Raw genomic sequence first — 23,799 nt, 5'->3', positions numbered from 1 at the left:
AAAAAAAAAAAAAAAAAAAAAAAAAAAAAAAAAAATAAGAACTGTTTAATAATGGTAATGTTCTGTATCTCTGCTATCCAATACAGTAGCTACTAGCCACATGTAGCTTTTTAAAAAAAAAAAAGTATTTATTTTGGCTGTGCTGGGTCTTAGTTGTGGCACGTGGGATCTTTTTAGTTGTGGCACGTGAACTCTTAGTGGCGGCATGCATGCGGGATCTCGTTCCCTGACCAGGGATGGAACTCGGCCTCCTGCATTGGGAGCGTGGAGTCGTACCCACTGGACCGCTAGGCAAGTCCCCACATGTAGCTTTTGAGTACTTAAAATGTGGCTGGTGCAACCAAGAAACTGAAATTTTAATTTCACTTAAAATTAATCTCAATTTAAATAGCTACATGTAGCTATTGACTACTCTATTGAACAGGACAGCAGTAGGTCTTATCAAAGATCATAATATTGGGACTGTTCTGGCAGTCCAGTGGTTAAGACTCCGCACTACCACTGCAGGGGGCACAGGTTTGATCCCTGGTTGGGGAACTAAGAATCCCTCATGCCATGCTGTGAGGCGAAAAGTTTTTTTTTTAATTATAATATTAGTTATTACAGAAAAACAAGATGCAAAAGAATATGTACAATATGATACCATTCTTGCAAATTTTTAAAAGTCACCAATTAGTAATATATGTTCCATGGAATCACTCATGCATCAAAAGTACACAGCACATGTAGGGATGATATACTTCTGGAGAGGAAAATGGAAAAAGAGATTGGGGTAGAGTTTAGTTTTCTCTCTAATGAATTAATTTTGAAACAGAGATTTGAAACAAATGTGGCAAACTGTTCAATCCCAGTGGCCGGGGTTTGAGTGACTAATTTTTCTGCATGCTATGTTTATAGGAGGCCAGAATGCTTTTTAAGTAAATGTGCAAAAAGTATTCTTTGATCCAACTAGCTGTTACAGACCAGGGTTCTTGGCCTCCTTAATCAGTAGAAATTGATCAGAGGCCAGACAAGAAATTCAGGCAAGGCTTTATTGGGGCCCCTGCTGTAGCAGGGGGGAGTGAGAACAAACAATAGGTTCCCTTGCTTGCTTGCTCGCTTTCGGAGGGCCAACGAGCTGGTTCCTTATGTGGGGTGAGGGTAGGGGTGTGTCCAAGGGTCGGACGGGAGGGGCGGCGTAGGTGGTTTGCCCACCCCTTAGGTGGTGCTGTGTGCAGGGGGCATGCGCAGCACCCTGGTTTTGCTCCAGGCTCTTCAAAAGTGGCAGTTGGTTATTTTGGTTTCTTTGTATCTTTTGGGTCCAGAATTTGCCCTAGCATGCAAGCAGTTATTTTTAGTCCCATATAGTTTCTTTGTATTTATAGCTTAAGGAGAGGTGTCCAGGTGCAAGCTTTGCAGCATTGTAGCAAAGGTTCCCAGGTCCCAGGCCTGTCTCACAGCTACCCCTAGAAAGTTGCCCTGTAGGAGTAAAAGCACCAGAGTGTGAGGATATAGGTACTGAGATACTTACTGCAGTTGTATCAGTAGAGATTATTTTGACATGTAGTGAGATGGCTATGAGGAATTTGGCCACATATCTTTGCACAGCTGTATCCAACAGGAACATATTTTCCTTATTCTTTTTTTTTTTGAGGTGAAATTCACATAACATAAAATAACCATTTTAAAATGAATATACCATTAACCATTTTATTTATTTATTTATTTTTAAAATATTTATTTATTTAGGCTGTGTTGGGTCTTAGTTGCAGCATGTGGGCTTCTTAGTTGCGGCTTGCAGGCTCTTAGTTGTAGCATGCATGTGGGATCTAGTTCCCTGACCAGGGATTGAATCCGGGCCCCCTGCATTGGGAGCGTGGAGTCATACCCACTGAACCACCAGGGAAATCCCACCATTAACCATTTTAAAGTGAACAGTTTACTTGTACAACCTTATGGCTTATTCTTAAGAGAGATGCAAACACTTTCCTCTTAGAACCCCTTGAAAAAAATCTTTTCTTTCTTCTAAGCTTGGATTGGGTGAAATTATACATTAATTGGTATAGAAACTCAGGCCTAAGCTAGTAGCAGTTTTCAAAAGGTGTTCTGTAGAGCTCTGGGGATTCCTGAGACCCTTTCATGGGTCAGGGAGATCAAAACTATTTTCATAAGGATAGTGAGATGTGAATTAGCCCTTTTTATGTGTTGACATTTGCACTAAATGGTGCAAAAACAATGGTGGTAAAACTGCTGGTGCCTTAGCACAGATCAGGGCAGGGGCACGAAACTACTAGTAGTCATTATATCTTCCACTGCCACATACTTGCAGCGAAAAAAATCTAGTTCTACTAAAGAATGTCCTGATTAAGTAGTAAAAATTATTAATTTTATTGTGTTGACCTCTGAGTACTTGTTTTCATATTCTCCGTGACAGGAATGGGAAGCCCACAATTAAGCACTTTTCCTAGATACCAGAGGAAGGTGATTAACTCATGGGAAAGCATTTGTGTAGTTTGAATTGCAAGCTGAGCTAGCCAGATATTTTTCATGGAATTCCATTTTTACTTGAAAGAGTTATTCAGAGACAAACTATGTTTGTTCAGATTAGGGTATTTGATAATCATTTTCTCAAAAATGAACAAAGTGTGCTTGTCACTTCAAAGAAGGCAGTTGACAGTGTTTGTTGCCAATGATAAGGTTCAAACTTTCAAGCAAATGTCAGAATTTTGAAAAATTCCTGTCTACCACCTAATACTAAAGAATTTTTTTCGAGATCACAGTGATATTAATAAATGTGATTTGGGGGGATTGTATAATGAAATATGTGAACATTTGGAAGATCTGCATAACTGAGTGAACTAAACATTTTCCAAATGAGCAATGCATGGTATTTTAAAAAAATCGAGCCACGGAGATGGGGAGGGATAAATTAGTAGTATGGGATTGACAGATACAAACTACTATACATAAAATAGATAAGCAACAAAGATTTACTGTATAGCATAGGGAACTATATTCAATATCTTGTAATAACCTGTAATGGAAAATAAGCTGAAAAAAAATTAGTGTATAACTGAATCACTTTGCTGTACACCTGGGACTAACACAGTATTATAAATCAGCTATGCTTCAATTAAAAAAAAAAAAACAAACCCAAACCAAAAAAAAAAAAAACAAGCCAGACAGTAAAGAGATGTGCAAACATCTACTACATACTATTTTCACTAATTTTGTTTGTTTTGAAAAATATAGTTATTTTCTTCAAAATGTGAATAAATGCCATTGTACACTCATGAGAGAATGAGAGTGAAAAGGCAAATAGTGTCTTGTCTTAGTATTATGAAGATAGTTTGACCCTGAGAGTCTCCAGAAGAAGCTTCAGGGTCCTTGGACCATACTTCGAGAACTGGTGCTTGAGAGGAATTCATACACGTGCCCAAGTAGACAAGAAGTATAAGGCTATTGATTATAGTATTGTTTGTAATAGTAGACAACAACCTTATCTAACCATAGAGGTAATAGATACATGAAATCTGTATACCTCCAGTGTAAATTTATGCAGCATTTAGGGGCACATCAACATGGAGACATATAAAAGCAATGTTTAGTAAATAAAGCAAGATTGAAAAAATATATGTATGATATAACATAAAATATTTTAAAACATACAAACCAAACAGTATATATTTTTTTGCAGGTAAGTACAAATATTTGTAGAAGAATTTTAAAAGGATGTATACCATGGAAGGATATATACCATGATAGTGGTTACCTCTAGGGAGTTGGAGCAGGGAATTGTAGACTGGTGTTATCTGTAATCTTTTATTTCTTTATGAAATTAAAGACTAAGAGAAAATGTGACAGTATTAACAATTGTTAATTTGGGATTTTGGAATTAGATGTTTATTGTGCACTTTTCTGCATTTTCAGATAGTTTAAAAGATCTCTTTTTAAAATTTAAATAAATTGTAACAAGTTATTAATATCTTTATTATGCTTACTTTATTGACAAGAGAACAGATTACAACAAATTTATGAAAAAAATGGACAGTCTGTTAAATTTTATTATTAACAGTGAAGTGTATCATTTTTTGCGCACTATTAGCAAAAGAAAACAGTAATATCCTGTGTGGAGAGAGTTTGGTGCAATGTAGTCTTAAATGTTTCTGGTGGCATTTTATGTGGAGAAAATTCTTTTCTGAAAGCAATTTTAGAAACTATTCTAAGGGTCATAAAATCATTCATTCTCTTTGACTTGTTTGTCCTACTTTTTGGAATCTCTCCTAAAGAACTAATCCATAGTATGAAACAATTTATAGGCATTAAAGCACTATTCGGAATGGAGTTTAGCAATAGAATAATGGTTACATTAATTAGTTTACTTGATATGCAGTTATTAAATAAATGTAAAGACTAAATGGCACTATGGAAAAATATGAAGGGGTATGTTAAGTTTTAAAAAGGGATATGAAATTATCAGTCTGTTGTAATTATAATTGAATTAAGGAATCATGTTAAATTATTTTAGAGTGATGGAGTTATGTGACTTTTTTTCTTCCTCCACTGCTTAAAAATTTTTCAGTATTATTATTTTTATCTTGAAATGCTGTATGTATTTATTTTTGATATATGTGATGATTGGATTTTCTTTTTAAAATATTATTTTGGACTTGTCTCCTCCAAATTTCAATCCCTCGCCTAACTCTTTAAACTTTAGGCAGAAATTAAACGTCTTCAGGAAGCCAATAAGGCAGCTCGGAAGGAAAGACAGCTGATTCTTAAACAGCAGGAGGAGATAGAAAGGATCCGACAGACCACCATAAAACTGCAGGAGAAGTTGAAGTCTGCAGGGGAGAATAAATTGGTAAATTACATGAAATTATTATTAATTTGTTTTCTGCCTCATGTTGCTTGCTAATACCTAACTCTACCTCATCTTCTAATATGGTGGGTGTGTTCATTCTAGCACTGTGATACAGTAATGCACCAGGATAAAGTTCTATGTATGTGCCTTTATATAAAGTGAGAGTCTTTTTTTTACTCTCATGGGATATTCAGGTTTTGAAAGGGACATGTAGGTCATATTTTAGTTTAAAAATGTTTTCCATTTATAAATTCAGTTGGGACAGAGAGCCTTGTTTTTGCTTATCAATCCAAATATCAATATCAATATATATTCCTCAGAATTAATGGGAATATATTCAATCCAAATATATTCCTCAGAATTAATGGGAGGAATTAATTATTTTTGCTCTTTACATAATACTTTTGTCAGCTGTCTAATGCCTAATATAATGATACAAGGTTCAAAGGAGATATTCAGACAAAAACAAAATTTGGACCTATTCTGAAATGCTGTAAAGTGTCAATATAGTGTTGGAAAACTCAGCCTATATAGCAATACAGTAAATCTCTTAATATTCACTGCTTTGATTTTTAAAATACACTTTAAATTTTGAAACAATCTCAGATTTGTAGAAAATTTCAAACAGTACAAAGAGCTTTGATTTTCTCAGTCGAGAGTTACGTTGCCAACAAATTAATATTGACACATTAGTTTTCATATCTCTTTAATCTCTTTCAGTCTGGAAAAGTTCCTTGACTCTCATGACCTTCACACTTTGGAAGATTACATGCCAGATATTTTGTAGAATGGTCCTCAAGTTGGGTTTGTCTGATCTTTCCTCATAATTAGATTCAGGTTGTGCATCTTTGGCAGGAATATCACGGAAGTGATGCTGTGTTGTTCTCTGCATTCAGTCAGGTGGCACCTGATTTTGATTTAGCTCATTACTGATGATGTTAACTCGAACATTTGATTAAGGTGGCATCTACCATACTTCACTGTATAGTTACTCTCTTTCTCTTTGTAATTAATAAGTGCATTACATGAAGGTATTTTGAGGCTACATACATTCCTGTTCTTCTTCAAAGTTAAATTTATTCTTTTATTTATATCAGTATGGACTCACGGATTTGTGTTTTACTCAGCATTATAATCTGTTACTATCATTGTTTTGATGCTCACTTTTTCTCAAATTGGGCCATTAGGAGCCTCTTCAAGCAGGTTTCTGTGTCCTTTTGACATGTACCCAGCAGTCTTTGAGCACTTTCATGTTTTCTGGAACAAGATGTTTCAGGGTCACCTTTTACTTTCCCTGCCTCAGCCTTGGAATCAGCTGTTTCTCCAAGGAGGATAGTTATTTAGAAATCAAGATCTGGTGCTAAGCATGCTCACTGCTATTCAGGTTTTGTTGCTCCTAAGCAACAAATCTAGGGACTATATAAGTACATGTATATACATTTTACTTGTGTGATATAATTTTGTCCTTTAAGTAATACCTTAATTTTAGCTATTTTACAAATACTGTTTTGAAGATGATAAATTAATTTTGAAATGACAGTGTTTAAATCAGTTTGAGATCTTAAATTCCAGTATAATTATAATACTCTACTATACCCTATTGTTTGCAGGACTCTCATAGTGATGATGATACAAAGGATAATAAGGCAACCAGTCCTGCTCCAACTGACTTGGAGACCCGCAGTCCTTCCCCCATTTCAATCTCCAGCAGTGAAACTAGCAGCATTATGCAGAAACTGAAGAAAATGAGAAGCCGCATGGATGAAAAGTAATTCATTTTAAAAAATATCTCCTATTTACACTGAAAGTAGTAGCAACAAATAATATTTTTAATGTATTTCATTAGATTAGATTGATACATAATATTTTATGGATTCAGTTGCATTTTAGCAGTTATTAAGTCATCCTAGAAGTCAGTTAACTGTAGACCTTATTTATAAAACAAATTTATAAAACAAATTATAAAACAAATTTTCTTAATCTTAAATACACACAGGTTTCTTATTTTAAAAACCAAAATAGTATTTGCACATATACCCATGACAACGTTTTCTCCTTTCTTTTATTAAAAGTTATGAGTAAGTGTGAAATTTTTACCTTTTCTGAAATCTGAGGACATGTCCACTGACTTGAGGGAGCAACTTAATGGTATATCTTGAGATCTCATCCTGTGACTGACAACTGTCAGGGTTACTCAAAGAAGAGTGAAATTTTAACCTTGTGAGTGGGTCTGAATTGCTCATTTAAAACCAGAAAGTCTGAAATTCTCCTGGGATGTTGAATGATTTGGCAGTCTACCATTCTTCTAAAACATTTCTAAGTATTAATTTTTTAAAGACTCTTTTAAAGAAAGCTACTCTTACTTAGATATAGCTCAATTATGTGTCAGCTTTGACCGTACCAAGTGACATTTACATGAGAGTTTACTCCTTTGCGTGTACATTTGATTAAATACGCTTATGAAGTAGCTGCTTGTGGACTATTTTCTACCTTTTTTAAATATAGAAGAGAGGTCCATTAAAATTTTTGTTGACTGCTCTTTTATTTTAAGTTAGCAATTTGAACCACAGATTAAACTTAAGTTGTATCTTGATATCCTTCGGCAGTATACTGCCCATCACCAAATTTAATAATACTCTGTTTATATGTGACATCAACCTATGATTTAGTTATTTTCTGAACAGTCAAGCAGTTGTAAGTCAAACCTTACTTACTATAGGTACAGTGTTGTATGCTGGCACTTCATTGCTTAATTGAAATTGCACTTCAGTAACTTAAAATTGGCATTTGATAACTTAAAAATACCTAAATTGATTATGAAGATAAGTTTAAATAATAAATAGAAATTTTTAAAATAAAAAATATAAGGGGGTGAAAACTGAATAATTACAAATGTGTAAGTGTACCTTTTGTATGATTTCCATGGGATAGAGCAATTAAGACTATTCAAATAGGAATTCTTTTTTACTTCTGATAAAAATTTCCAGTAGCCTGTGTGGGACATACTGGATTGCTCCAGGGATCTTTGAATTCAGAATAATCTATCTCATAAATTTTTATCACTGATTTGGCATTTTATATCTGCCTCTAAATGCCTTTGGATCATAAATGTTGGAGGAAGGACAGCTTCAAGGGAAATTTCTTCATCGATTCCTTGTTTGTCTATACCAGTAAAATCTTCATTGCTGGTCTCTATGAGTAATATTCTAATAATTTTAATCACATCCATGGAAGGAACTGCTAATCCTATTCTGTTTGTGAGATTAGTCAGTTTATATGGTGTTTATTTGAGATTTGGTTAAAACTTTAAAAACCCTAAATAACAAGTTAAAGGTTGAATTTATTGACTTTGTTCTAAGTTTTGTTATTTATTTTCTCAGAGCCCAAAATACTAAAGACCTAGAATTTTTTTTTATCATTGCTTTACCTTCCTTTGTCAACTACTGCAGTAAACTTTTGAGAAAAGGCCTTGAAGCATTCAGTGACTTATTGATTTGTTGTTTGAAGCAATGCAGTTGTGTTTGTGGTAGGGCTGGGGTAAGGACAGTAGTTGCAGAGAAATTAGTTTTAATGTTTGGAAGATAATGCTGAAATTTGAGGATGAAGTGGAATATTTTCCAAAATTAGCAGTGCATTAAAAAGGGAGATTATGTTAATTTTTTTTGATCTCCAGAACAAAGCACAGTTGGTCCTTGAGCAGCTTGGGGGTTGTGTTAGCAATGCTGCCCTTCCGCATAGATGAAAATCTGCCTAAAACTTGCGTAGTCGGCCCTCCATAATCGTGGTTCCTCTATGTATGTGGTTCTTCTGTATCTGTAGTTCTATATCTGCGGATTCGGCCAACCACAAATCATTGCAGTACTGCAGTATTTGCTACTGAAAAATATTCACATGTAAGTGGACCTATGCATTTCAAACCCACTCACTGTTCAGGGATCCACTGTAATGTGAAAACTAATTTTTGTAGTCATTTGCTACAGTAGATAACTAATAAAATTATTTGAGCCTTTGCTACTGGGCACTGTTATTTGTTTTGTAAATTAGAAAAGGCCATCTTCTAAGAGATTACTATTTTACTAATATAAAACACTTGTCAGAAAATAGTCACCCTTCTCAATAAGTTTAGCTAACTTTGGGAGGAACTTTTTCATATATATTACTGCTTATTGTTAACTCTCTGAACTTTGATTCTGTGATAAATATTTTTCCAAAGTGGTCAAACTATTCTTGGCTCCAGTGAAAGATTTCCTTCTTCAATGTTTCACTGAGACAACAATGCCTTTGTTAAAGTTTGTATTTCTAATCTATGGCTTTTCTTTTTTAAAAAATAAATAAATAAATTTATTTATTTATTTTTGGCTGAGTTGGGTCTTTGTTGCTGTGCACGGGCTTTCTCTAGTTGTGACCAGCAGGGGCTACTCTTCATTGCAGTGCACGGGCTTCTCATTGCAGAGGCTTCTCTTGTTGCGGCAGACAGGCTCTAGGTGTGTGGGCTTCAGTAGTTGTGTCTCGCGGGCTCTAGAGCGCAGCAGGCTCAGAAGTTGTGGCACACGGGCTTAGTTGCTCCGTGGCATGTGGGATCTTCCCGGCCCAGGGCTCGAACCCGTGTCCTCTGCATTGGCAGGCAGATTCTTAACCACTGCGCCACCAGGGAAGCCCCTCTATGGCTTTTCTTGACCTGTGTACTGAGTTGACATTTTAGAAATAATTTCCATTTCTATAGTTAAGAGCAAAAGAAATTTAAACTATGAAAGAGGTTACTAATAATGAAAATATGTTTGCAAAAGCCGCAGACTGACTAGCCCTCAGTTTTTTGATAATTATTGGTAAATGAAATCTGAGTTTTGTTTACTTCTGTGAGGGGCATGATTTACAGTATAAAGTTGTGAAACAGATATTCGGGGAAAAAAACATACAGTTGACTCTTCCTGTTAATTTGCCAATTCTGTTTTAGGAAAATTATTTACTGAGCAAATGAAACACTGAAGGAATGGTGTTTATCTTCTTCTTTAAGTGTTAAAATAGGATACAATGCGTTTTTTTCTTTCATTTGTTAATAGCAGCTTGTTCTTCTGTACTATTTATTAATTATATACTTATTCCCTCAGCAATTATTTTTTGGGAAATGTGTGAATATAGTAGGTTCTGAGGGATATGAAGATGAATCAGACATAAACCCTGCCCTTGAAAAGCTTATAGTATAGGTGGAAAAAAGAAGAAATATCAGGTTCCTTTAGTGAAGTATATAAAAATCTATTGCTAAGGAAGCTCAGAAGAGGAAGAAATTTTTACTGAAAAGAGTATATATATCAAGGAAATTTTCTTGATGAGTGTTCAGAGTTAAATACTTTGCATTTGCAAGTGAAGGCTTTTGCTATTCCGTTAAAGAAGACATTTTTATTAAAATTTTAAACAATGTATTAAATATCATTGCCTTAAATTAGAAATATAGTTTTCTTAGAGAAGGTTCTAGATTAAGTGTAGTGGATGAATAAATCCTGATAGTCTGATAGTGTGCTTTTTTTTTTCTTCCTAGATTAGGGATGATGTACCTGTATTATTTAATTTATTTAAGTATATGCAGATTATTGAACAATTTAATAGAATAGATTTTGCTGTAGGAAAAATAGACTGTATTTTCTTTTAGGTCAGTACTATCCATATGCTCATTTATCTTCCTTTTTGAATATTGTTAAAAATGCTTAAGTACTTAAAAGAATTGATCCATTTTATAATTAAAAGCACTAGTTTTCATTTTTACTTGTAACAGTATAGAGTTAAAGAATTGTTTAGATCCAGAAAGAATTTTAAAATAATTTAAGGTATTAAGTTTTTATTTTGTTTAACATCTTTCATAATCAAATGATTTTAGAACTGGAAGTTCTATTTAAAATTTAGATCATAATTTTGCTGTTTCAAATTGTAGCATGCTTTTAGAATCTATTGGAACACAGTCTACAATTATATTAGCTTATTGAGGATAAAAGCTTCTCATTTATGTCACATGGTCTATCAGTGTGTTGAGGTATGTATTTTAAAAAGTGTGAGGAAGTACTTAAATGAAGAAGGAATCATAAAATGTTGGAACTAGTCGGTCCTTAGGGAGGTCATCTAGTATAGTCCCTTGGTTCTACAGGAAGAAATTGAGGCCTGCAGAGATTAAATGCCTTGTCCCAGGTCAGGTAGCATAATGGCAGAGCTAGAAGAACTAGAACCCTACTCTCTGGACATCAGCCAGCTAAAGTGAAAAACTGAGTTAGCACATCTGCTTCCAACCTTGTAGTTTTTTTAAATAACTGCATTGATGACTGAAAGGTATCTCAGTAGAAATTGACCCTTCAAAATAGTATTTGTTGAAACTGGCAAGGTGCTCAGTGCCTGATTACTACGGTTGCATAGCTGCATAGCTAAAGTTTAGAGTGTAAAATTTGGACTTTAAAAGTATATTACTTACTTTTGAATTTCTAAAGCTTAAACATTATAGGAACATAATTATTTCCATACTAGATTAAAACTATCATATGTCTCATCCTAGTCCAGTGTTCTGTAACTGTCAGAGGCCTTGTTGGGGAATGCCTTGATAATAGCCATAAAGTGTATTAGTAGCATTTTCTATTAATAGTCATTTATGTTTCCATCATTCACAAATTTTGTTTATTTCTTACTTGTGCAGCATCTTGAAGGATGGTTAACTCTAGTGTGAAGTGCTACTGCTTCTTTTATCTCAATTTTATACAACTTTTAAGAGACTCTTGAATTCTAGAATGTATGTTTATTAAATAAGGAACATGTGTTTCTGGGATGAAGTTCCAACTTTAAGTTAAACTTTTCTTACACTGTCTCTTAAACCATTTTCTTTTCTTTTTTATTTTTTAGCCATTTCTTTTGTTGTTCATTTCTAACCTAGAGCTTTTGAATATGCTTAATCTTTGTAAATGAAAAGTAAATGATTAGTATTTGTTCTAATAGAGAAAATTATTATCCTCTATATTGGGTTGGACAAAAAAATTTAATATGTATTTTTTTTACAGTTTATTTCACATCTTCCAATGTTCTACTTTTTGTACTAGGTCATGCATGCATTTAGCAGTTATATACTTGAGAGGGTGGGTGATATTTGAATGTTATGAATAGATTTTTTTGGACCTTTTCCAAGTACATTTGTTTTTGCATAATTGGCATCAAAATAAGTTTATTATACATTCATAAAGAATGGCAAGGAAGATTGCAGTGTCTTATTGAAACTTGGCAAAATTGCACAAAAACTTCAGTGCAGAAAATCAAGGCAATCCAGATATGATAGAGAGAGAGAGAGAGAGAGAGAGAGGAGAGAGAGAGGGAGGGAGGGAGAGAGGGAAAGAAAGAGATAGAGCGAGTATGTAACTGAACAGAGGGAAGGTGAAATACTAAGTTGTATGTGGAGAAACAGACGCTGAAATCATCTGTTATCTAAAGATATACATGTAGTCAAGATTCTACATACTTTTTAAAATTCAAATGAATGACTGGATTCGTACCTAGATTTTCTCACTTCTTTGACTTACTGGTATTATTCCTTGCCTTTCCAAGGCAATAAATGTTGCCTTGATCTACAAGTTATTGTTGTGTGCATGTGAACAGGAGCATGCTCTGTCAAAGAGAATTAACCTTTCCAAACCTTTTATTAGACTTATTTATCCTTTCATATATACAATGGTCTATTTACTATTAAAAAAAGAGAGAAACAATTGGTTTTTTCCTACTTTTATAAGTTTAACATGTGGAATTTCTTCTTACTTTTAACCTTATGATTGATTGAATTGTCCACAGCATGATTTTTTTTTTTTTTTTTTTTTTTTTTTTTTTTTACTACTCGTAGTATTTATTGGAACTAGCTTAGTTTATTCTTAATTATGCATCCTGGTTTTTTATAGAATGGGTATTGTATTTCAGTATTATTATTTAAGTGGGCCTTTGTTAAATATAAAGCAAGATACCTCCAGTAGGTCCTGATGACAGTAAGTTTTATGTTGTAGATGTGAACAAGGTATTTTTACTATAAATTGACTTTCTAAACTATATAACTATATTCAAGCTTAGATTATAATGGTAAGGTTAAGTAAGGCAAATGTACTGCTTTTTAAATTTAAATTCAAGCTTAAAATACATGACAAGGTACAGATATAAAAACTACTCATTCAGAATTACATATGTATATACAATTGCTGATATGGTAGGTTCATGCCCATAATTGTTGTACTCTGTGTTAAAGCTTATGAGAAAACTTATTTAGCTTCACACTCTACTTCTCATTACTCTACTCACAAACAAATAAATTTACCTGAAAGTATACATGATGGTTAAGCAGGAGCTGAGAAGAAAGGCACGTATGTTCAGAAATCTTTGGTAAGATCTATAAAAGTATATGTTTTATATGTCATACAAAGTATAACACTTGCTTTAACTGAGTAGCTTATAATGTTATTCAGGAAGCATATTAAAAAGTTCTGCACTCAGCTCTTATGCTTTCCCTTTTTCATTCTTTCTGCCTCTTGATCTCTTGGTTTTAAAATCTTCCTCCTTATTTTGTAGACACTGCTCTCCTGTTCACTACTTCTTCTCTGTCTTTACGTCTCATCACTGGGCCTCTCTCAGTGTCTGTTTTCCCAACCTTCATCCCAAATTCCAGCTGTATATCTACAACCAGTTGGTCAGGTAACTTTGCACCTTTTTCAGTGCACTCTTTGATAGAGCATGCTCTTTTCTTTTTGTTTGTTTTTATTGCTTTTTTTTCTTTCTTTTTTTTTCTAACAGCCTAGGGGCCTCTTGTCAAATGTCCCATAGATTTTACCTTTTTGTTTCCACATTAATTTGACATGCTGATTGTTTAAGAAGTGGAGTGATAGTTCTTGTGCTTTTTATTAAGTGTTTGTTGGATATGTGAATGTATTTTTGTTGATTAGCTACCACTACAGATCTAACACTTACAATATGAGCAGCCCACCTTTCATTTAGCTGTGGCGTCTACATTTGAGGAGAGCAAATAGTAGCTTTTTAACTACTCAAATAACTTCCTAAATCATTTATGTCCCCTAACCCTTTGGAGCTAAGATATACTAGGCTATTTAATTCCAGAGATTGGATTAAATTGAGAAGTTTGAGGCATTTGGTGCATCCTTTTACTTAAGTAAATAAATAGTCATGTTTTATGCATAAGGCATCTGACTGTGATTCTCAGTGTTCTCTCCATGAAAAACAGATAGACTATCACCTAACATTGCATTTCCCAGGTAATGGGAACCAAACTTACTATACCTGAAGCAAAACCAGACTGAATTTGAATATAAAAATCAAAAAGGGACATGAACAGGTTTTTTGTTTGCTTGCTTGTTTGGGATTTTGGGGGTTGTTTTTTTTGTTGTTGTTTTGGTCTTCGTTGTTTTGAGTTTGTGTGTTTTCTGGTCTTAGCCTTCAGAATAAATTCCTTGTATCTTCTGTTATGAAAAAGAATCACCTGTGAAGAATGAATACATTAAGTACTGTCAGTCATGGTTAGCCAAATATTCTGAAGATTTTTTTTTCCTGAAATTACCCCACAGTTTTTCCTTTGCTAAATTTCCAAATAATTAATTACAAGTAAAATAAATAAATTCTCTTATTTGCTGAATACAATCACTCACCAAAGCTCCTATTATCTCAAACTTTTTTCAGAGGAATACTATGAATGTCCTGTTTTATACAACTTGTTGATAACGTAATGAGTAATAAAGCTCTCAAAGTGATTTCTGCCTATAGATTTGTTCTCTCACTGTTTTTCATGGTGTGACCATAGGTTTCTGACAAAGCGAGAGCAAAAACTAATGCAACGGCGCCAACATGCAGAGGAGCTACTAGAGTGGAAGAGACGTTTAGATGCAGAGGAAGCAGAAATTCGTCAAATGGAGAAACAAGCTTTGGCTGCCTGGGACAAAGAATTGATAAAACCTAAAACTCCTAAGAAAGAACTGGAGGACCAGAGAGCAGAACAGAAAGGTAATAAAGACTAACTATTCAGACTACATACTAAAAGCCTAATGTAACTGAAAGATTTACTTAATTATTTTAAAAAATGGTGAATGATTAAGGGTGAAGAAGGTGATACAACTATGAATGCTACAGATATTGAAAAGATAAGAGAATACTGTGAATACCTTTATGCTAATATACTTGAAAACTTAGAAGAACTGGGTAAATTCTATGAAATGGAAATGGGTTGTTCTAGGACCACGTGGGGTTTAACACATACTAAAAATTGATAATGTGGTGAATTACTTAAACAGATTAAAGGAGAAAAATTACATGATATCTCAGTGGATTCAGAAAAATCACTTGATAAAATCCAAAAAAGCCTTTGGAATAAAACAAATAAATCTCAGATCAAATTAGCAATAGAAGGGGACTTTCTTTACCCAGTATAGGATATCTATTAATGAAAACAAAAAAGTAAACCTGCAGCAGACTTCCTACTTAATAATAAAACATAGAAAGTTTTCCCCAGTTATAAAACATAGAAAGTTTTCCCTTTGAATTTGGAAATCAGACAAAAAGATGCTTATTTTCACTTACAGAGTGAAAGGAAGAAGCAAAACTCTCATTATCTTATTGAGAAGAGCAGATGAGAAGACTATGCACATAGAAAATCCAGCATTTACATGTCAGTTATTAGAATTAGTGAGTTTAGCAAGGTTGTGGATATAAAATCCATAAACAAAACTCAGTTGCATGTCTGTAGATAAGCAAAAATTGGTTAGAAAAATCTAATTATTAAAAGATGCCATTTATAAATTTAACGATAAGTATTGAAGATCTTTACGAAGAAAAATTTATAATTTTATTAGGAGACCAAATTTTTTATTAGGAGACTAATTTTGTTAGAGAAGACCAAAATAAATAGAACTTTACCATATTCACAGATAGCTTCAGTGTCATAAAGATGTTAATTCTCTCTGAACTTATTGGTAGGTTCAAGACAATTTAAATCAGAAACCTGGCAAAATTTCTTTGTAGGGTTTGACAAGCTCATTTTAAAATTTATATGAGGGCTTCCCTGGTGGTACAGTGGTTAAGAATCCGCCTGCCAATGTAGGGAACACGGGTTTGAGCCCTGGTCCGGGAAGATCCCACATGCCTGCAGCAGCTAAGCCCGTGAGCCACAACTCCTGAAGCCCACGCACCGCAACCAAGAGTAGCACCCACTCACTGCAACTAGAGAAAGCCCGTGCACAGAAACGAAGACTCAATACAGCCAAAAATAAATAAGTAAATTTATTAAAATAAATAAAAATAAAATAAAATTTATATGAAAGAGCAAAGGACCAAAAAGCAGAGACATTCCTAAAGAAGAACCACAAAATGCAGGAACTTAGCAGTTTCAACACCTCTAAGAGTATAATAATTAAGACAATTTGATATTTGTTATCAGAGACAAATAGATTATGAAACAGATAGCTCAAAAAAGACCTGTGCATATATGGAAAGTTGACTTCTGACACAGGTAACTTAGGAGACTAGTGAATAAAGGAGGGACTCTCCAATAAATTTTGTGCGAGGTTAAAAAAAAGTTGTGTCCCTACGTGACAGTATAAAAAGATCGATCTCAAGGAGGGAGAAAGGTGTAAATGTGAAGATTAAACTATAAAACTTTTAGAGACAATATAAGAGAATATCTTTATGACATCGGGGGAGGGAAAGATTTCTTTAACGTTATACAAGACAGAAATCATAAAGGGAAAGATTGATAAATTTCACTTTAATAAATTAAGAATTTCTGTTCATTAATACATATAAAGAAAGTAAAAACAAAATAAGATATTTGCAATACATATGACTGACAAAGGAATAGTATCAAGAATATGTAAGCAACTGCTATGAATCAATAATAAAATGACAACCACATTAAAAAAAACAGGCAGAAGAGCAAATGGTTCACAAATAAGAAACTCCAAACGGTCAGTAAACATATGAAAAGGTGTTCAACTTCATTAGTAATCAGAGCATAAAAACCATAAAGACATACCATTGCATGCCTGTGTTCATTTCCTAGGGCTGCCATAACAAATTACCGCAAATTTGGTGGCTTAAAACTTTTTTTTATTCTCTCACTTCTGGAGGCCAGAAGTACAAAATCAAGGCTTTGGCAGGACTGTGTGCTCCCTCTGAAGGGTCAAGAAGACAGTTCTTTCCTTCCTTCTTCCAGCTTCTGGTGGTATGCTATAGACATTGCTCGTGTCTGCCTAACTAAGTCTCACACAGTCTTCTCTTACATGTCTGTCCTTCTCCTCTTTTGTCTCACAAGGAAACCTGTCACTGAATTTAGGGCCTACCCAGATAATCCAGGATGATCTCATCATGAGATCCTTAACTTAATTACATCCACAGACCTTTTTTCCAAATAAGATTATATTCACAGGTTTTGGGGGTTGAGACATGGACACATCTTTTGGGGAGCCATCATTCACCCCATTTAAAAAATCCATCAAACCTGTTGGTATGTAGGTGGAACAAAGAACTGCTGGTGTAAGTGCTGTTAAACCTAGTTTGAAAAACAGGTTGAAAGGCGAGGCATTAAAAATAATCAATAAAATGATAAAAATAATAAAGCCAGGTACACATGTCCTACAGTTCAGCAATTCTATTGCCAAGTATAAATCCTAGAGCAATGGTTCTTAAAGTATGGTCCATGGTCTCTAAGATCCTTTCAGAGGGTCTGAATAATACTGACATATTGTTTGCCTTTTTCACTGTGTCAGCATTACACTGATAGTATAAAAATAATGGTGGGTAAAATTGCTGATGCCTCAATATGAATCAAGGCAGTGGCACCAAATCATATAATAGTCATTGAATTCTTCACCACCCTGTACTCACCATAAAAACATGCCATTTTTACATTTTATGTAATTTAATTTAAATATTTAGATAATTAAATATTAATTTATTGAATCTCAATTTTGAGTACATATCTTTTTAATATTCTATGTGACAAATAGGAAATATTCGTAAAGCACTTGTGTTTGCCAAAGCATGATGGTTATCCTGAAGAAAAGCACTTACTACAGTTGTTTGGTTTGCAAGCTGAACTAGCAATTTTTCATGTAGTACCATTTTTACTTAAATGACTAACAAAATATGGTTATTCAGACTTGAGTATTTGCAAACAATGTTTCAGAAGCAAATGAAGCAACTCTGACTCTTTAAGAAAAACAACTGATAGTGTTTATTGTCGGTTATAAAATTTAAACTTTCAAGTGAAGATTTAAGGCTTTTAGAAATGCTGTTTCCCCTACTGTGAGCTTGACAGCTTTCCAATACTTTAAAGACTTTCCTGGTATGAGTAATGATATCAAAGTCATCTTTTCACATTATGTGATACAATGTGCCAATATTTGAAAAGATCTTCCTAACTCAGTGAATCAATATTTTCCAAATGACCCGTGATGATTAGAAAATCAAGTATGGATAAAAGATCCATTTAAAGTGCAGGACAGGGGTGGAGGGAGACACAAGAGGGAGGATATATGGGGAGATATATATATATATATATATATATATATATATATATATATATATAGCTGATCACTTTGTTATAAAGCAGAAACTAACACACCATTGTAAAGCAATTATACTCCAATAAAGATGTTTAAAAAAATAAATAAATTACAAGGCAGGCCAATGGATTTTAATGGAACAGATTATGAAAAGTTCACGGATATGGTTTCAGATTCCACATTACAGCTAACATTTAAGAAACTACCAATTGTCCACTTTTGGTGTGGCATTAAAAAAGGATATCCACAATTACCTGTAAATACTGTTAAAATACTCTTCCCTTTTCTAATTATGTATCATTTGTGTGAGGTCAGATTTTCTGCATATACTTCAGCCAAATCAATATATAGCCATAGATTGCATACAGGAGCAGATATGAGAATCTGTCTTCTGTTAAGCTAGCCATTAAAGTTTTTAATTTAATGTAAAATAGTTTCTCTCCTTTCAACTAAACTTTTTTTTAAAATGTAGCTATTTTGAATTTTAGAAAATGTCGTTTGTAACATAGGTTTTTTTACTGTTATTTTTAAATAAATTAATAAATATTTTTATTTTTTCCATTTTAATTTCTATTGTAAATATTGATAGATATAACCATATATCTATAACCATATAAACTAAAGCTTTTTGGGGTCTTCAGTACTTTTTCAGAGTGTAAAGTGTTCACTGAGGCCAAAATGTTTGAGGACTGCTGTCTTACAGCAATGTTTTTCGAGTTGTGGGTTGTCCCATTTGCGATGTATGAAATCCATTTAGTGGATTGCAGTCAGCATTGTTTAAAGTTGAAATAAAATAGAAAATATCGTTATGTCACACATAGGTTAAATATATTATGATTAAGGTAAAAAATCTGAAAGCCACTGCTGTAGAGAACTTTTTTTTTTTTTTTTTTTTTTTTTCCCTTGTGTTATGCGGGCCTCTTGCGGTACGCGGGCCTCTCACTGTTGTGGCCTCTCCCGTTGCGGAGCACAGGCTCCGGAAGCGCAGGCTCAGCGGCCATGGCTCACGTGCCCAGCCGCTCCGTGGCATGTGGGATCCTCCCGGACTGGGGCACAAACCCCTGTCCCCTGCATCAGCAGGTGGACTCCCAACCACTGCGCCACCAGGGAAGCCCTGCTGTAGAGAACGTTTACATAGATAGATATATAGATAGATAATAGATTGATATAAATATGTCTATCTGTACTTATATATATATAAGTATATATATAGAGATATACATATAGATATGTATGCATATTTATCTGTACTAGGAGATATATATGACATTGTTCATAGCAGCAGTATTTGAAATAGCAGGGAAAAAAAGGAAGCCACCCACATCAGTAGGAGAATGGATAAATAAATTGTGGTATATTTACATATTATATCATGCTCAGTAAAGAAGAAAAAATTACAGCTAAACAAATCAACATACAAGAATCTTAAATCACAGAGGACTACAAGCAGTTTGATTTCTTTTATAGAAAACTCAAAGCAAACAAAACTAAGTGATATATTATTTAGCTATACATACCAAGTGGTACATAAAGAAAACCAATGATGCAATAAATATAGTTCATCTGTAGTGTTCCTTTTTTCTTCAGTTTATTCAGCAGAGGCTGACTTCTGTGTCAACTTCCACATCCTCATTCTGTAGCGTCAGATTCTGCTGCAGACTACTCCTTCTTGAAAGGAAATTTAACAGGACTGAGGAAAGAGATTCAGTGTCTCAGGTTTCATCATGGGCTGTAACAGAAGTAGAAAACATTTCTGACTATGACTGGAAGGCAAATTAAGACTAGTTGTTGTTGTTCAAGCCTCCATTTGTCAGGAACTGTTGGCCTGTGTAATCATAGAAAGTGTTACTGGGTAAATGTGATAAAACAAAGGCCATTTTAATCTCATCAAATATAGTTTAGGAATAGTGTATTTAATGAGCTAAAATGACATAAATAAAAGAAAAATTAAGAAAAAGAAGAAAATACATTATAATGAAATGACAGTGTACCCCTCAGGGCACATTGTTGCAATAGCTGAAGCTGAATAAGATCAAGCAGAAGAGTAACTTACTAAAGGCTATGTATTTTATGGCTCATAAAAATTTTGAGATGACTGGAGAGCCAGCTCCACACTGAGCTTCTAGGAGCAGTGCTAAAAGCACACCACAGAACTGGCCTGGTGAGAAAACTGCTCTAGCAGCTACTCAGCAGAGCCCTGAAGAAAACTGCTGTTTTGGTGTTCCCTCTTTGCCTGGCAAAGAATAAAGCCACCCTTTCTTTTTCCTCCAAAAAAAAAAAAGAAAACTGCTATTTTGTATCATTTCCCCACTCATGCCACTTCTGCACCAGGGACTCAATTTTGCAACCACTGAGAAATCCGCTGTCACTACCAAAAGCCGCCTAAATTAGAGTCCATATGGAGCCGCCTTCTTCAGGATGCTCAATTTTAAAATGAAGTCTTCTACAGGGCCATCAGATTGGAGACACCAGATTTCAATGCCTAAGTTCCAATGCCCAGCAAGGAAGGCTGGAAATTTCATTTTCTGGGTTCTGTCTTGGGTGACAAGAACTCATGTGGCGGGAGATTTATCAAATATCAGTGAGGGATTAAAAATAAGCTTGGGCTCCAAGAAACATGACATGTCCATTGTTAAGGAGTTTATTTAAGCCATATACCTTTGTTTCATAAAGCATTATAAAATATTGTTCAGGAAAGAACTCCGAGACTTTTTTCCAAAGCCTGATTTTTTTAAATGGCTACTAAACACTTGAAATTTGTCTAGTAGAACTAAGAAACTGAATTTATTTAATTTTAATTTTAATATTTAAGTAGCAACATGAGGCTGATGGCTACCATATTGGACAACACCTGCAGATTATACATTTTAAAAAGTTTTTGTGTTTCTTCCATTTTGTTTTATGTCACATTATATAGGGTATATTTTAAAAGAAATGCTGAAGATTGACTGCTATAGTCCATATTTTTTAAAAAGCGTACAAATGTTGCTAGACTCCTACTGACATGTAACTCTGTCTTCAGAAGTCAGGGATACAGTGAAATATTACCTCACATCTCTTAGGATGGCTGTTATCAAAAAAGACAGAAGAAAAAAATGTTGATGAGGATTTGGAGAAATTGGAACCCTTGTGCAGTACTGGTGGGAATGTAAAATAGTTGTAACTGCTATGGAAATAGTAAAGCAGTGCCTCAAAAAATTAAGAATAGAATTACTATATGATTTAGAATTTCCACTTCTGGGTATATACCAAAAAGAATTGAAAACAAGTTCTCAAAGAGATATTTGTACACCCATGTTTATAGCAGTATTATTCACAATAGCCTAAAGATGAAAACCCAAGTTTCTAGGAACAGATGAATGGATAAACAAAATGTGGTATATACATACAGTAGAATATTATTTAGCCTTAAAAAGGAAGGAAATTCTGAAACGTACTAACATGGATGAACCTTGAAGACATGTTAAGTGAAGTAAGCCAATCATAAAAGGGCAAATATTATATGATTCCACTTATATGAGGTACCTGAGTACAAATTCATGGAGACAGAAAGTAGAATGGTTGATGCTGGGGTTAAGGAGAGAGGATAATGGGGAGTTATTATTTAATGAGTACAGAGTTTCAGTTTGGGAAGGTGAAAAAGTTCTGGAGATGGACGGAAGTGATGGTCACACAACCACAACAGTGTGAATGTACTTAATGCCACTGAACTGTATACTTAAAAGTGATCCAGGGACTTTCCTGGGGGCACAGTGGTTAAGAATCCACCTGCCATTACAGGGGACATGAGTTCGATCCCTGGTCGTGGAAGATCCCACATGCCATGGGGCAACTAAGCTCATGTGCCACAACTACTGAGCCTGTGCCCTAGAGCCCGCGCACCACAACTACTGAAGCCCGCGCGCACACTAGGGCCTGCGTGCTGCAACTACTGAACCCACATGCTGCAACTACTGAAGCCTGTGCATCTAGAGCCCATGCTCTGCAACAAGAGAAACCACCACAATGAGAAGCCCATGTGCCGCAACTAGAGAAAGCCTGTGCACAGCAATGAAGATTCAACGCAGCCCCCCGCAAAAAAAAAAAAAAAAAAAAAAAAAAAAAAAGGATCCAGATGGTCAATTTTATGTATATGTATTTTACCACAATTTTTTTTTTGTTTTTTGGCTGCGTGGCTTGTGGGTATCTTAGTTCTCCAACCAGGTATTGAACCTGGGCCCACAGCAGTTAAAGCACCAAGTCCTAACCATTGGACCACCAGGGAAATCCCTTTTTTTTTTAACCACAATTTTAAAAGAATTAATTTTTTAAAAGTCAGGAAGTATAGGAAGAGGTCTGGAAAGGCACACACCAATCATACCTGACTGCCAGTGGTTTAGTTTGAGGTGTGGAAATTGGGCAGCTGAAAGTGGTTGGAGAGGATCATGTGAAATAATCACTTTACGTCCTTCTATACTATTTGAAGTTTTGTTGTTTTTTTTCAACTACATTCATGTACTACTTTTATAATTTCAAAAATAAGGTCAAGGGCCAAAAATGAAGATTTCCAAAATGAATTCTTCCGCAAAGACATCAGATTGGAGAAGTTTCTTCAGTGGTTCTCTCTCAGGAGGTGGTGGTACATTCATTTTCTTCTTTATACAACTTTTATACTGTCTGAACTTTTAAAATCAGTATATGTTACTTATTGAATAAAAATAAAATATGTTAAGGGGAATAAAGCAGAAATGTAGAGGATTCTTCTCTTCCCTACTACCTAAAATCATTTTTTAAGCCATTTAAAATTGTACCCACATTCTATCTTGGAGTAGATGAATATCCTTGAGGATTTAAAAAATTCCTTCCTTATTTATTCAACCATTCTGATTATACTACTCATTCACAATGTAAAAATGTATCATTTTTTTAAATAGATCTTTATTGGAGTATAGTTGCTTCACAATACTGTGTTAGTTTCTGTTGCACAACAAAGCAAATCAGCCATATGCATACACATGTCCTTTCCCTCTTGAGCCTCCCTACCCGCTTCCCTATCCCACCCCCTAGGTCATTACAAAGCACCAAGCCAATCTCCCTGTGCTATGCAGCTACTTCCTACCAGCCAATTATTTTACATTCGGTAGTGTATGTATGTCAATGCTACTTTCACTTTGCCCCAGTTTTGCCCTCCCACCCCATGTCCTCAAGTCCATTTTCTACCTCTGCCTCTATTCCTGCCCTGCAGCTAGGTTCATTAGTTCCTTGTTTTGTTTTGTTTTTTTAGATTCCATATATATGTGTTAGCATACGGTATTTGTTTTTCTCTTTCTGACTTACTTCATTCTGTATGAAGACTCTAGGTCCATCCACCTCACTACAAATAACTCAATTTCATTTCTTTTTATGACTGAG

At 34.5% G+C, this 23,799-nt stretch overlaps 1 protein-coding gene across 1 annotated transcript in view; it reads left to right on the top strand.

Moving 5' to 3' along the window:
- CEP350 (centrosomal protein 350) overlaps positions 1-23,799 on the top strand; it is a 135,761-nt gene that overhangs the window by 69,587 nt on the left and 42,375 nt on the right. Inside the window, exons 25-27 of the mRNA XM_007448517.1 lie at positions 4,697-4,843; positions 6,454-6,611; positions 14,655-14,854. Coding sequence (XP_007448579.1) covers positions 4,697-4,843; positions 6,454-6,611; positions 14,655-14,854 — 505 coding nt within the window. The remainder of the gene's footprint in view (positions 1-4,696; positions 4,844-6,453; positions 6,612-14,654; positions 14,855-23,799) is intronic.

The sequence above is a fragment of the Lipotes vexillifer genome, unplaced genomic scaffold (genome assembly GCF_000442215.2).
Source record: "Lipotes vexillifer unplaced genomic scaffold, Lipotes_vexillifer_v1.1 scaffold76, whole genome shotgun sequence".
In the NCBI taxonomy this organism is placed as follows: Eukaryota; Metazoa; Chordata; class Mammalia; order Artiodactyla; family Lipotidae; genus Lipotes; species Lipotes vexillifer.
Note: the sequence above shows the minus strand (reverse complement) of the source record. Positions and strands in the feature narration are given on the sequence as shown.